Here is a 16,147-nt window from a genome sequence, read left to right as displayed (position 1 = left end):
CCACGCTCCGGAAGGCCTGTCGTCGAAAATTGCGACAAAATCGCTGAATTAGCCGAGAAAGACCGGCATAGTAGCAGCCGTAGCATCGGCCAAGAGCTGGGGATAAGTCATCAAACCGTTATTAACCATTTGGAGAAGCTTGGATTCACAAAGAAGCTCGATGTATGGGTGCCACACACGTTGACGCAAAAAACATCTTTGACCGTATCGACGCATATGAATCGCTGCTGAATCGCAACAAAATCGACCCGTTTCTGAAGCGGATGGTGACTGGCGATGAAAAGTGGGTCACTTACGACAACGTGAAGTGCAAACGGTCGTGGTCGAAGCCCGCTGAAGCGGCTCAGACGGTGGCCAAGCCCTCATTAACGGCCAGGAAGGTTCTGCTGTGTGTTTTGTGGGATTGTCAAGGAATAATCTATTATGAGCTGCTTCCCTATGGCCAAACGCTCAATTCGGACCTGTACTGTCAACAACTGGACCGCTTGAAGGTAGCACTCATGAAGAAGAGGCCATCTTTGATAAACAGAGGCCATCTTTGATAAACAGAGGCCGCATTGTCTTCCATCAGGACAACGCCAGGCCACACACTTCTTTGGTGACGCGCCAGAAGCTCCGGGAGCTCGGATAGGAGGTTCTTTTGCATCCGCCGTATAGTCCGAACCTTGCACCAAGTGACTACCACCTGTTTTTGTCCATGGCGAACGAGCTAGGTAGTCAGAAGTTAGCCACAAAAGAGGCCTGTGAAAATTGGCTATCCGAGTTTTTTGCCAATAAGGAAGCGAGCTTCTATAACAGGGGTATTATGAAGTTGGCATCTCGTTGGGAACAAGTCATCGAACAAAACGGCGCATATTTGACTTAAAACAGATGATTGTAACTAATTTTATGAACAAATGAAAATTCAAAAAAAAATATCGCAGGACTTTTTTGACAGCCTAATATTTATTCTCACCCGTTTACACCTATTTTCACGTGAATAAATCCATCTATAGCTATAGATCTCCCTAATGTAAACCCGCCATAATAAATGGAACAAAATATTTTTTAGGAGCTATGCTCCTCTTTTATTTCGAGTTCACTTGAGACTAAATACAAATCCGAGCTTATGCTATGATGAAACCTCGCTCGCTGGGTGGTTGATGTTTATAAACGGCTATCTCCGCTGAGTACGCATTCTCGGGAACGGAAGATATTTATGCTGACCGATCGTCCGTTAGCAATATCGATGTTTTGACTGACTCGCAAAATTTCATCGCTACGTCTGGTGCTAACTGACTACGTTTGAAAATGGCCGTATTATTTTTTTTTAATTTTTTACAAAAATTTCTAACTCTTAAACTATGAAACCTATAAAATTTTGATCAAAGAATAAAATGTTGGAAATTGTTGAAATTAGGAGTAATACAAAAACGAAAAAAAACAAAAAATATTTTAAAAATTGAAATTCATTTTTCTCAAAATCGTTTTTTTTCAAATGCTCAAAAATTTTCTATGAAATAAATTTACATACATACGATAAAAAAAGGTCATTCATACATCGGAAGATGGGCACTTTTACAGGGAAAATGTTTTTTTCTAATAACAGCAACTGGGTTTAATTTAGAATTAGTTGTATTGTTTTAAAGAAAACCAGTTGTGAACAGTGGAACCCGTCATTCATCGTTAATCCCTGTTGTAATTGAGGTGTTACAACAGGGATAGATGATTCCTTCTCATGAAAAGAATTATGAAATTACCCGAGGATTAGTGAACGGCTAATGGTAATAAAGGTTAATATAAACTTGATTATATTGCGAAAATTGAACTGAATCCACCGATCACGTATACTTTCCATATAAATATTTCGGACAACAATAAATACCATAACACCAGAAATAAAGTGACCGAATGCAAATAAAAACTCGATTTACATCAGAGGACTTTTCTAATTTAACTAATCAAAAAAATTCGACATATTTCAGAGAAACTAACATTCACTGAACCGTGGAATTCGATACACAATAATCATCAACTATTCATTAATTTTTCTGTACATATGCATACACTATTTTATATTTACTTCATCCGATTATTCACAGTCTCGTCGCAAGTTTTAGCCAGTATCGAAGGAAAGCCACATCGATATAGACAGCGTACCTTGTCGTGTCACATTTCACCGTATCGTAATCGAACTGACCTCTGGAGGCTACTCCCCGCAGGTAGTACTGGCTACCTCTTCGCATCACCAGTCCACTTCCGGAATCTCCAACGCAGGACGTTTGCTGCTGTCCTTTGCCGCAAAGAATCCTTGCACTGGCTTGATACGGTTGAGACTCGTTCACGCTACATCTTCGTTTGTCCAAAATGGTTGTGGTGAGATACGTTGTAACCGAGCTGCTGCTCGCTCCGGAAGCTCCCCAACCCGCGACGTAACCTTCTTTGCCCACGACCCACGTCAGATCGTTATCACCCTGCCACAAACAGATCGGAATAATATAATCCGAGTACTCTAGTTCACGGGTCATCCGGAGAACCGCCACGTCCGCATCGTTCAGCCTGTCACCATGAATGTACTCCTCGTGGGGTACTATCGCATCGATGTCAACAAATTTTGCGTTATCATCGAAGAAGTTGTCAATATTGAACATTCCGGGGACGGCCAGAATTCGTTCCGGTTCGATCGGATCGTTACCGTCGTACACACAGTGAGCGGCCGTGATAAGGTGCTTCTTGGTGATGATCGTGCTGCCGCAGATGTACCTCGGGTTGCCAGACTGAGTGCGATCGAACAGCGGTACCGCCCAGGGAAATTGACCTCTGTTTACAAACGCGCCGTTCACCGAGAGCCGTGTCAAAAAAGTTCTGGAAGGTTTTCCGCATTTACTGCTTATGTCAAAATGAGAAAGAAATGAGGCATGGGTATGGGCAAGCATGTTCAGAGCCGTAGGTACGACACTATTCTGGATCTCATTCACGGAACGTTGATATTGACGGACATTGCGGCCCTGTAATATCGCCTGGGGTGTATGCGGCTGTAGATACAAAGTTTTTTCCAGGTGAACGATGCGTCCCGTAGCATGGCGACCCGAACAAATGGTTTGATCGTTAAGTGCAATCGATCGCACAGTTGGCAGGACGCTTTGCAACGGGAAGTTCACTCGGTACTGGGCCGGTAAATCGCTGGCTATGTCATTAAAGGTAGCCTCCAGGGATTTCACCAGAGCTATCGACATGTGGCTTATGATATAATCCTGAAATTAGGGAAGGTTTACTGATACATTCGAGTGACGAGGAGTTACGAGCTACTCACCGATCGCAGCTGAGTTCCAAGAACCAGATCAACATTGAGCTTGGCTGTCTGTCCCATTTGCAGGTCTCTTATATCGATTCTACCGAACAACCGGTTTGTTCTCAGGTCCCTTCGATAAGTGAATATTTTTGGACAGGGCGATATCGGCACAGACATATCCACAGCTTTAACGATTTGGCCCAGGACCAAGACTAATCCATAGAAGTAGATCAAGAGACTCGAGTGGTGATTTGATGAATTCATTTCTAATCCTATCGCTATGTATTCTCCAGGACAAGTGTCTGCACGTCGTAAAATTTGTTTGAGCACTGACCACTCAAGACCGAATAAATTCGAATTAAATACGGTTCAGCACCTATCAGTGATTTGTTTACCTGAGTGACATGACATGTTAGAGGCGGGTTGTATTTACGAATGAATGTTTAGGCGAATAATCAAATGTGGTCAAACAGTTTGTTTACGTGTCCTTTTCTTAATGTATCATTACATATTGTTTATTACTTGAGTGACACACAGGTAGAGCCTGACCTAGTATAATAGTAAAAACTTCTGAAACCTTAGAAAGAATAAAAAGAGAAAAGTTATTCCTCGTATGAAATTGCTCATCTGAGCTCAATAATCATTTTCTGTTACGTACAATTTAGGAACGTTGTAGAGCCTAAAGAGGTTTATGGGCTAAATTTTTATGATGGTGATTGTGCACCTGAGCAGGTAATCGAGAGTCAAGTGTATAGTGAAAAAAGTACGTCTTAAGTTATAATTTCTCCACTTGTCTCATCAATGTTTTGTCTTAAACCTGTCAGCAATTGATGAAAATGTACAAGCTTGCCCAGAAATTTTGATCTGTTCACAGGATTTTAGTTACTTTCGTACTGAATATAACATTAACTACACTTTGCGTAGTAGATAGTATCTCTAGCAATTTTACAATTTGTTCAAACTTCAATGAAATCATTTGTAAATTATTGGTTCATAATATTACATTCCTTCTTCAGTTTGTTTGATGACAGCGTTGACACTTGTTTCACAGATGTTGTCTCGAGAGTTTCTTCAAAATAATACGCATACATACTCTTTGTTGTTTGTACACTCACTATCTACACTACGACACAAGCATCTTTTTGTTCATTATTAATTCAATATATTGTGGTTTTTGCGAAACGATCTGACCAAGAAAAATGGAATACAAAATGAACGAGCCATCGTACAGAAGTGCCAATGAAGGCTATCTGGTAAGCATCCACCCTCACCGGGTCGAATAGCGATAATATTTATTCAAGTAATTATTCGTTAATGAGTTCACTATTGTGGAACCATTTCGATGCATTGGCCATCATGTCACAAAGGTAACTTTACACTGACGCAAGTCTCAACCGATACCAATGAACAGCGCACTGAAAACCCATGAAATTATTTCACCACAAATTATGATTTATTTGCGAGTGTTTGAATGCCATTGCAATTTCAATCCCCGCAACTGTCAGCTGTGTGTGCATAGATTTTTTCCCCGTCAAGTTTTGTATTCCAATTAATTGCTGTGTGTCAGAAGATAAAATATTCATTCGTTCGAACCCAGATTCAATTAGTGTTTTTCAAAAAGCAAAAAGCTGTTCAATCAGAACGCGTCTAATAGATATGTCCATTGGTTGCAAATTACAGTTTTTCGCGGGAAATCACAAACAATTTGTGTGTTCAATTATGATACAAAGAACAATGTGCGATGATTGATAGGCATGTCACCGTCATAACTTTGTGATTCGAATCAATTGAAGATCAATCTATCTATTCATGGGTTCATTTTAACCCTTTATAAGCCCGTGGCAATTATATTGCCACCCAGGAAAAATGTTTGTTTCGCTGCACTTAGAATATTAGTTCATTATTTTACTTATCCAAAAACTTTTGAAGGTATCTGGTAACACTACAATTTTTTTAGGGTTGCTAAAAATGTACGATATTAATTTGGAAATCATTTTTATGTAACAAAACCACGATTTAGGAGTGCCGAGAGAAAATTCTTTTTGAATTCGTTGTAAATACAACAAGTTGATAAGTTTTTCACTGTAAGCGTATTATCTGTGATCGACTGTGTAAGATCATGCAGTCTTTTCAATAAAATATATGCCGTGTCTTCAACAGTCACTACGATGTGTTTGACTTTAATGTTTCGCGTTACAAAAAAAAAGGGTTGTTTCCGCAGAGTTTTTAATTATTATTTGTATATAAAATAAATGGTGTATTGGATGAAAACTTCAAATTTTGTTTTTTTTATTTGTAACTCTATATAAAAAATTTTTTTTTGCTGCACTAGAAATATTGTTTTGATTTTTGCATAACCAAAGGTGCAATAAGAAGAATTTACAAGACAGCGGCAAACAGTGCTATTGGGGTTAACGGGTAGTGGCAACTATATCGCCATCAATTTTTTCAACTGTTTCAATAGTTCATTATATCAATTAATTTCAGAGTATGTCGCAGTTGTGGAAGAACGTCTGATACCATGCATTCAAGGGTCCATCGCAACAGTTACCGATCCTCAAATTGGCACCTCCTTCGTCGGCAGCTGGTATAGGACCCGTATTTACATTTAACGAACACATCAATCGGTGTTGCTATCAACATCCCAGAATTTAGCTGGATAGGGTTGTTCAGGTAATACTGAATTGCACAATTCATAGCAATCAAAGTATTTATGTCTGCATATACATTTCAGTTAAAATGTTATTCGTCCACATCAGCGAAATGTTGCATAACATTGCGTCATCTGAAATGAAGCTGTACTCTAGCCGTACCTGATAGTTCTACAGCATATACGCCATTTTGTCAGTATTAGTAATCTGCATTGTAAATAAATTAAATAATTACTATCGACGGTGTTTTTTAATGTTTATTTCATCTTTATGAGAACAAATGATGCTATAAACAGAGCCGAGCAGTTTTCCAATCGGTCGACGCGGTGCCAGATTGGCACAGTGTTGGCTCGTAAATGGTAATCGAATACGAACTGTAGGTCGACATAATCATTGCAAAATGGCACGACATCGGGACCGTTGTCGACACCATTTTTTGGAACCGATTTGACACAACAAAGTAGACTAGAATGCAAGAGCTCGGTTGAAATGATGTAGGGGAACCGTGGGTAATACGGACAGTGGGGGTAAAATGAACAGGTGGTTGGTTTATATAGTTACATTTTGAATTTCAAATGTCTGTTAATGAGAACACCTTCTACATGTTATTCTACAATGTTTCAGCCATCCTATGTCAATCAATACTAATCAAAAGTGTAACAGGGGAACAAAAACCGAAAATAATACATGATTCCACGTGTGGATGTAATTTTAGTTGTTTCGATATTAAGCGATATTTTGATATTAAACCCCTCTAAATGGTTTAATATCAAAATTCAATTCGCTGTTGGTTATATTTCGGTTTGTGAATTAACAGAGAAGCAATATTAGGTATATACGGAAAAGTAAATCTTCTCGCGATCGATGAACCGCTACGCTTCATATATTACAAACCTGTCCAAATTACCCTCACTATATGTCCATATTACCCGCATCGGAAAAAATGTTGTACTTTTCAATCTGTTTTGATTTCAGCTGCCGTACAAATGAAACACAAGTTTCTGCATTACTCGAGAATTAATCGAGCAAATGAAATGAAATTCGGCATGTGGACGTTTAAGGGTGCAATAAATGTTTCTATGGTGGCTACCTCCCCTCTCTAAGGGGGAGCTGCCATACAAATGAAACACAAATTTCTACATTACTCGGGAATTAACCAAGCAAATGAATCCAAATTTGGTATGTGAAGGTTTTAGAGTACAATAAATGTTTCTATGGTGATTATTCTCTCCACTCACTCTCTAATGGGGGGGCTTCCATACAAATAAAACTCAAATTTTAGAATTACTCGAGAATTAATCAAGCAAATGGAACCAAATTTGATTAGATACTCTTCCCCCTCTCTTAGGTGGGGCTGCCATAAAAATGAAACACAAATTTCTGCATAACTCGAGAATTAATCACGCAAACTGAACCAAATTTGGCATGTGGAGGTTTTAGTGGGCAAGAGACATTTCTAAGGTGGTTCAACACTCCTCCCACCTTTCTGAGAGTGGGGGGGGGGCTGCCATTGAAATGAAAACACAAATGTCTGCATATCTCGAGAACTAATCAAGCACAATTTGCGATGTGACGGTTTTTGGGTATGAGAAATGTTTCTATGATGGTATGACACCCATCCAAACATGACAATTGAAAATTTTCGGAAAACTCTGAAGGAAAAAGGGAAAATTCGGAAAATTAAATTCCCATATGTTCTACAATTACATACCGACAAGTGCTTTTAGTCCATTTGATGTTTGCGCTAGCGAAACTGTTCTTTGTTCGGAACAGGAAATGGATTTTAATGTGATGAAACGCACTCCTATATCTTCTTCTATCTATACCAAAAAAAAGGATCGCTGGATGTGTTGATAAGAGCAGAACTCGAGGAAGGAATTGTCCGATTTAGGGCTGTCTTTATTCCATCATATTTTCTGTATAAAACATTTATTTCATGTAACGGAGAAACATGTTATTTGCAAGTGGTAAAAAAAATCTTGAACGAGAATTGTGTCTGAAAATAATCTGATATTATAATGAAGAGTTTTGTTAGAAATACTAAGAATTTTATAGTAGAAGATAAATTCAACGGGGTCGATTAAAAGATCAATCAATTAACAGTTCTGCGATTGGACCCATGAACTTTCTCATAGTAAGAAAATGTGAATGTTTGAAGGTATTGATAACGAAAAAGAAATTTTGGGCGGGACAAAGTTTGCCGGGTCAGCTAGTTTCTTCATAAAAGTTTCCGTTGGAATATTTTCTTTCAGATTGTTAGTTATTTAATATTAACACATCCAGTTGTTCAACCATAACTTGTGATAAAGCAAAGCATTATTACTAGGAGCAATTCCAACAATGTTTTCACCAGACATATCTTTTGTTAAATGACCAACTGAAAATGCTTGAAACATCCGGCATTGGATTTCAAAAATCAATAAAAGCTAAATTTTCGTAGAAAACCTCGCCTTTGAAGACCGCGAATGCGAGTTTGAATGAAGTGTTGTTATGTTTATTTTATAACAATGATAAGTAATGTGAATAAATTGAGCAGTTTTCTTTCAAGAAATATGGTAGAAATATCATGGTTGGTCTTTAGTGATGAATAAGAAATTATAAATTTCGAAAATTATATATTGGGTCCTATTATGTAATTCTTGTAAATTTTGCTCGTAAGCTCTATTTTGCTATTATAAATACAGCCGGGTGAATGCTGTCGGCATAATTTTTCGAGCTGTTTGCTTTGCTTGTTGCATTCCTTATGTTTCGCTTTGAGAAACATTTCGGCAACGTTTTAAAATATGCAATTCGCCAACGTACGAGAAAGATCTCGATTCGATGAGACTCTATCGAATTATTAATTCATAAATGATTTTTCCTTTTTCCTTATCCTATTTTTCCGTATTTCCTTATCAATTTCCTTAAAATAATCAACGATATTGTTCGATAAGACTTTACGGTAAATATTACTTAGCAATTATTGATAAATCGATAATTATTTTGTGTTTTAAAGAATAATTCATCATTGAATATTTATTAGTGTGACCTATATTTTTCCTTTAGTTAACCCTCCTATACTCGAGCCTCACCTCCCCAGTTAACCCTTCTACACTCACAGGCCGAGAAACAATAATTTTATTTTGAGGAGGCCGAATGAAATGACTATTGAACTGCATGATAATATTTATTTTTATAGAGTTTTTTTTATTCAATTATATATTTTAGTTCTTTAAATAAATACAAATAACGCATAAAAATACATAATAGCAAAAAAAAAAGGCACGCACAGTAGGGTACCAATGAATGTATGGAAAAAATCGACCCTAAAATTTTAAAAAGTTACCCCATACAACATGTTCACCACCTCGAAAAAACATCCTATGCAAAATTTCAGCTTAATCGGACTTAGAGGAGAGTGGCGCAAAGCGTTCAAAGTTCGAAGTTTTTGAAAATTGGGGATTTCAAAAAAAATTTATGCCAAATGTCTTAAAATGGCATGAAACGTCGAAATTAACTGTCATCTCGAAAAAAATGTTACGTCAAAAATGGGCACTCTGGGACAATTTTTTTTGTCAAAAATCGACTTTTCAGATACAGAAACGATCGAGCGCAAAAAAAAATTATTTTTGACAAACAATTTTTTTCGAGATAACAGTAGATATCGACGTTTTGTGCAATTTTAAGACATTTGGCATCAAGAATTTTTGTTTTGAAAACCCTGATTCCCAGTGATTTTTCCGTTCTCAAAAAACTCAATTTTTTACGTCTGCGACACTAATAAATGAAATCCGATTGAGCTAATATTTTGCATTGGGTACATTATCGTGCAAATCAACATTTCGTAGCAAGTTCCGAATGAAAAATCGAGATAACTATTTTTATTGGCACCCGAAACCGTACGTTTTGCCTCGTATTCCGAAAAAAAGTCCCAGAGTGTCGATTTTTTACACAAAAAAAATTTCGAGATGACAGTAGATCTTGACGTTTCATGCAATTTTAAGACACTTGGCACCATTTTTTTTATTGGAAACCCCGATTTAATATTTTATTATTTTTTTTGTGATTTTTCGATTTTCAAAATCTCAAAACATGACCGCTTTGCGCCACTCTCCCTTAAGTTCAGTTGAGCTGATATCTTGCATGAGTGTTTTTTTCGAGGTGGTGAACATATTTTATGGGGTAACTTTGTTCAAGATAACAAACGGTTATTATTATAAAAATTGAAAATAGTTCACTTATCATAATAAATTCGTACATTTTTGTATTGAAGGTTTAAAGTGGTCTCACTCGCACACTTCATGCTAAATGGGATGGATTTATGTCGTTCTAGTCGAAATTTGTTTTCAAATAGTAGGTACATGTATGAAATAAGCTGAGCCTTTTCACCTAGCATCATAATTGAAATTTTCTCGTGTGTAGAAAATCTTAGCAAGAAACACTTCACATAATCAGGCTTGGTTTTAGGGTGGTATATTTTGCCAGGGCCAAAGCCACAAAAGAGACCCGTTCAAGAGCAATAAGTAATTTCTATGCGAATTAATCGCTGAACTTAAACAAAGTGTCTGTTCACCTCTCCTAGAGCAAAAAAAAAAAGCACTGATATGACCTGATATCTTTGACAAACCATCTGATTTCTGCTTTTATTTATATTTCGACATGCGACAAAGACTGAATACACCAGACCTTTTCAAAATTGCCCAAAAAATCTACTAAACAGGTAATTCTCAAATTTCATTTCATTATGAAAAAAATCCTGAGTTATGAGTTAAGTGAATGAAATAATTTCGTAGACCTACGTCAGCAATACGGTAGTGTCTTGGTTATAAAATTTCATAAAATTTTCATAAAATTTCCTAAGTCATTGAAAGGATATAGTTTAATAGAATTAGGTATTTTCATGTTACATAAATTTATAAAAGGATTATAAAACAAACTATCGCCCTTTGCAGAAAATTGTCAAGGTTTATGTCAGAAAACACAGATTTACAAAGAAGTTTGATAAACTAATATCCTCACTCCCACAAAACATGCAATGAATTTCAATGAAATGGAATCTCATTCCATGAAATCTCATGGAGGGCGCTAAATTCCATCACCCAAATATGTAAACGAACTATCTATTATGCAATCGCTTGACAGATACAATGTTATCTTCATGAACGTGTTTCGTGTATAAACGTGTGTATAAATAAAATTCTTGACACAAATCAATCATTGAAATACTTTCCGCATATCACACATATTAATCATGCTGGTCCAATGATTTAATCAACTTCCATCAAAATATTCACTCGAGCTTAGAATTAAATTTTTGCATTTCCACTGAAACACGGCGATCATATTATGTTAAAGTTATTCACAAAAAAAACCAATAGCAGTTACCTTACCATAACGCATAATATTATATATTACATATTACAATATTACATTCTCGAATGTCCTCTGATCCGAAAATAGATCTGATATACAAAATCATAATTTATTCAACATCTCAGCAATTAAAAATTACTGGTTCCATGCAGCCTTGCTCATCGGTTCGTCCTTCGGCAGGCACTATACAAAACTTTATATGGGAAACTTTTTAAACGAGTTCCGCTACAATACTTCATCGTTTACTGGCTTTCCCGGAACTACAATTCTACGCCCACATCGCACTCTATCTCTATTCATGTATTTCTCTATCTCTATAGAAAATATCCACTTTTGAGCGGCAAAAGGCACAATCGGAAGCACTCGTCCAAACAACATCAACAGGGGGGAAAAAGAACTATGCCACTAGTGCTTTTCCCATTGCTGATCAATAGACTAACTTTTCGCTTTGTTCTAGGCCACCACTAAAGGCTTTTACTCGCTACTTCCCGCCATGTGCCAGGGGCATATTGAAACTGTGGAAACTGCGACAAATTGCCGTTAAAACAAGCATCAAACTTTTGCTGCTCTCGGAAAACTGAGGTCTGAAAAAGCAAAATAACATTTAAAAAAACTCTTGTCTTTGGCCTTGGAAAATGACTTCTAATTAATTCGTCATTAAAGGATAGATTTTGCTGGCTGCTGTCTTCTCTCACCATGGTTCACAGAGAGGACATTAATGTTTAATGAATTATGGCATTGATTGGCTTCAAGAGGAACAGCTTTAGGATTATTTCCTCACGGTGATGAGGATCGAAAGTTGAGTAGGATTACTTTGTCCCTTATGGAGAGTACGTATCTGTCGGAAAGTTGAGATAATTACGATGAGGTACTCCCAAAGGGCATGAAAATCACATTAAGGCTCTTAAAATCCAATTTTCTGCCATGAACCCCTCTCTCCACGGAACTGTGAACGCTTTCATCGCCACTTAGCCAAGCTCACTAATGAATTTATCTTGCCGCATTACTTTGCCTCCGAAGTTAAAATTCTCACTCAAAGGCATACAATTACGTTGTTTTAGTAAGACTGGCCTAATTGAGAGAGGGTGGGGGGTATAAGCAACTTAAGAATGCTTCCCACATATGTCGCCAGGGCATCCAGTCAACGGTGGAAAACACTACCGGCTCCGGCACCCTTGTAGTGATTTCGCAAGAAATCCTACAGATCCCGTTCATAATTTTTCAAATGCACGACGCGGCGGTCTGACACCGCAAGGATGTGGCATATTTTACATTTTAGAACTCTTACACATATTGCACTCATTTTATCTCAGCTTCTCATTTCTAGGGTTTGGAGCCCTAGACGGTAAACGACTCCTGCTTGGGACCAACATCAGTTAATATACTTCAGATTCGCGCACTGGCTGTAAACCGATGCACAGTAAGCAAGAATGCGCTAAAATTGCATCGAACAAACCATTGAACAGTGTGACCAGAATCAGTTAATCATAATGAGCCGTGACCAGTGTGCCGGGAACTTTGACTTGCACACCTTTTCACGTGCAAGTAATCAAGACTATGCGCATTTAGTTCAGAAAGGTACGTTGATGATAGCGAGAATGCAACACTTCCTGAAGTGCAGCAGAAGCGCACTTCAATTTAGCTACAGTTAAGCACTAAACGTTGAGAGTGGTACGTTTCAAAATATGCAATTTCTAGTGTATGTTTTTACTATGTTGCATTGACTCGTTCATTCGTATTTCAATACTAGATTTTTTTTTGTAATGAATCGTTTGAGAAATTTATATCCTATCATTATGTAACCCATTATAATATTCAAACAGTGACAAAAGTTGGTAACCACAATGATGAAACAACAACGACAATCTCATAACCGATAAATACCATCGAATTGGATATACAATTGACAAAAAAATAGGGCAAGTTGAAATATTTAGGTGATATTTGAAATGCTGTATCTTCGTAAAAAAATCAACGTATGACGCAACGCATTTTAACTTCAACTTTCAAGTTTTGGGTGTGTGTAGATGTAGTGGACAAAAATGACGGGAAGAAATAACAAATAAATTTCTTTCTGATTTTCCAATCTTTTTGTAGACTAACACGATTTTCTGTTAGCCAACTCAATAGCAAATCCATTGACTTTGTCAAATAGCTTTCATTTGATTGCTAGAACTTTCCTTTCAATACAAAGATATTTCTGTTTGAATGAAACATTACCCCTCCTTGTTTGATGATTAAGAATTCAATAAATAATGGTCGCACCGCAAACCAGTTTTGAATGCTCCAGTCAATTCTGTTCAAAGTTTATTATTGCTTTGACAAAAAAATTTGAATTTTTTGCATCGATTTCAAAAAAGTGCCAAAACAGGTTTTTACAGTGTTTTTTCTGTAATTTTGAAAATACTGCAGTAAGTTCTATCGTTGGCAGGTAAATTTTTAGACAATGAGGTACATACCGTTTTGTCTCATATTCCGAACAGTCTCAAATTACGAACACTTCATTTTTAAATGTAAATTTACTAAACTTTTAGGTTATAAATAATTGAATAATGAAAACACAGACATTCTTTGGGATATAGGCTTGATTTTGACATCATTTACAGGTATCGATACAGGCTATAATGTATAATATTAAACATTTGCAAAAAAAGTGTCAGTCAAAACCAAAGATAAAATGTTTGCTTTAGCAAAAAACGTAAAAAACAAGCATAATTCATTATTCAGTTGTCGTAGTTGTTTCAACTATTTTGTTTGCTGTTTTCACGTTAAGTGCTATAAAATGTAAGAATCTACAATAAATGGACGAAAAAATTATATTTTATGCAGAAATCTTCATTAAAATTAGTATCGAAGTAGTGTTCGGAATATGAATCAAGTTTCAACGCATGATTCAAATTCCGAATGCTTTATTTTCAAATGTAAATTTACTGTACTCTTATAAATCATTGAATAATCAAAACCCTGACATTCATCGTTATCCCTGACATCGCATCGTTATCTTTTCAATAAAAAGCGAGTACAATCAATAATTACAAAAACAAAATACAAAATATTGTGAGTATAGCATTTTTCTAAAAAAGACTAGCTAATTGGCTTGATTTTGATATATCGATCTTTTTACGAGATATATCGAGTTTTTTACCATGAATATGTATTTGTAAATCTATTTTATTGCAGTCAAGGGCTCTATTGTATCCAACAATTAAATTGATTTCGCGAAAAAGTACCATTTTGAGTAATGAGTCACTGTTCAATGCTGATGGCTTAAGTGTTCGGAATATGAGACAAAACGGTATGCAGTTTACATGAATTGATAAAAAAAATGGTGTCTTTATTATATACGTTCAACATGGAATGTATATGGGAGAAGTAAAACAATGTTTAAGTATGAGCAGTTGATGAAATCTTGTAATTGATTTTTTTTTAATAGATGACAACTGTATTGAGACTTATTTCCTTCATTTATGGATTTCATTTATGGTCCTCGAGAATAGCAGTATTTTCAATTGAATGTTGTTTAATTGTACTTTTTTTCCTCAAATCACATACACCGACACTATGAGCCTTGAAAGTTATCGCGAAAATAATGAAAATTTGTTTGATTCTATGAAGATGAGAGAGTGAAAAGGACACACAAAAAGACCACCTCCATCCATCTTCTTCGACATGATTCTTCAAATATCCATTGCAGAATGTCACATTATACTCATATTCAGCTGGAACTCCAAAAAATATCCGTCATTAATTGTTAGAAAATTTACTGAAAAAAACATTTTAACATGGATGTGGAAGAGCAATTCCAAATGAAATCGACAAATGACAAAACATGAGTATTTTTGATTCGAATGAACGTTTGTATTCCGATTGGGAATTATGAGTTTTCCACAGCAATTGGGATTTTTTTTGACTCAAGCGTAACTTTTGAAAAGGGCGTATCGATTTTAGTAGGAGAAATCTTTGATAATTTATATCTCAAAAACTATGAGTCGTACCGAAATAGTGTCTTAGAAAGAGTTATAGAGTATTGATGTCTAAACATGAAAAAAATATACACTGAGAAAAAAAATTAGTACTCTTTTTTTTATTTACAAAAAATACTTTAATTTGCAATATCCAAAATACATTGTATATTACAATAAATGGTGTGTCACATCAAATTGCATCACGGAAAAAACGCTGTAGCAATACGCCCAGTAGACCGATCCTTTTGAAAATTTTAGACAGTAAAATAAAAACTATTAAACAACTTTTGGCATTTTCTTTTTATTCATACTTCGAGCCCAAGCCCGTATGCTCGCACCTTCCTCTTTACCCCGTCCATAAGGTTCTGTACAACGTCAGGTTGTAGTTTTTTTTGAACAGAAATCCATTTTCTCTTGAAGTCCGCTTCCGATTTGACAAATTTTGGGTTCTTCCGGAGGGCCTGCTTCATAATCGCCCAATATTTCTCTATTGGGCGAAGCTCCGGCGCGTTGGGCGGGTTCATTTCCTTTGGCACGAAGGTGACCCCGTTGGCTTCGTACCACTCCAACACGTCCTTTGAATAGTGGCACGAAGTGAGATCCGGCCAGAAGATGGTCGGGCCCTCGTGCTGCTTCAATAGTGGTAGTAAGCGCTTCTGTAGGTACTCCTTAAGGTAAACCTGCCCGTTTACCGTGCCGGTCATCACGAAGGGGGCGCTCCGCTTTCCTCAAGAGCAGATCGCTTGCCACACTATGTACTTTTTGGCAAACTTGGATAGTTTCTGCTTGTGAATCTCCTCCGGAACGCTGAATTTGTCTTCTGCGGAGAAGAACAACAGGCCCGGCAGCTGACGAAAGTCCGCTTTGACGTAGGTTTCGTCGTCCATTACCAGGCAATGCGGCTTCGT

At 36.7% G+C, this 16,147-nt stretch overlaps 1 protein-coding gene and 1 long non-coding RNA gene across 14 annotated transcripts in view; one reads left to right on the top strand and one right to left on the bottom strand.

Annotated features, from left to right (window-relative positions):
• Positions 1-1,726: 1,726 nt before the first annotated feature.
• Positions 1,727-16,147, bottom strand: part of LOC129778638 (phenoloxidase-activating factor 1-like) — a 131,303-nt gene continuing 116,882 nt past the window's right edge. The window contains exons 1-5 of one of the 13 annotated variants that reach the window (XM_055785663.1): positions 4,158-4,345; positions 3,930-4,088; positions 3,667-3,848; positions 3,293-3,600; positions 1,727-3,233 (exon numbers count right to left, since the gene is read on the bottom strand). In XM_055785663.1, the coding sequence (XP_055641638.1) occupies positions 2,076-3,233; positions 3,293-3,600; positions 3,667-3,682 (1,482 nt within the window). In that variant the 5' untranslated portion in view covers positions 3,683-3,848; positions 3,930-4,088; positions 4,158-4,345 and the 3' untranslated portion in view covers positions 1,727-2,075. The other 12 variants (XM_055785664.1, XM_055785661.1, XM_055785673.1 and 9 more) reach the window with 12 other exon arrangements.
• On the top strand, positions 4,275-6,162 carry LOC129778643 (uncharacterized). The gene is made up of 3 exons (XR_008743472.1): positions 4,275-4,524; positions 5,759-5,944; positions 6,006-6,162. It is a non-coding gene; the product is annotated as an uncharacterized LOC129778643 (long non-coding RNA).

The sequence above is a fragment of the Toxorhynchites rutilus genome, chromosome 3 (assembly GCF_029784135.1).
Source record: "Toxorhynchites rutilus septentrionalis strain SRP chromosome 3, ASM2978413v1, whole genome shotgun sequence".
NCBI lineage: Eukaryota > Metazoa > Arthropoda > Insecta > Diptera > Culicidae > Toxorhynchites > Toxorhynchites rutilus.
The sequence above is the reverse complement of the archived record's forward strand: the minus strand, read 5'-3'. Positions and strand labels throughout refer to the sequence as shown.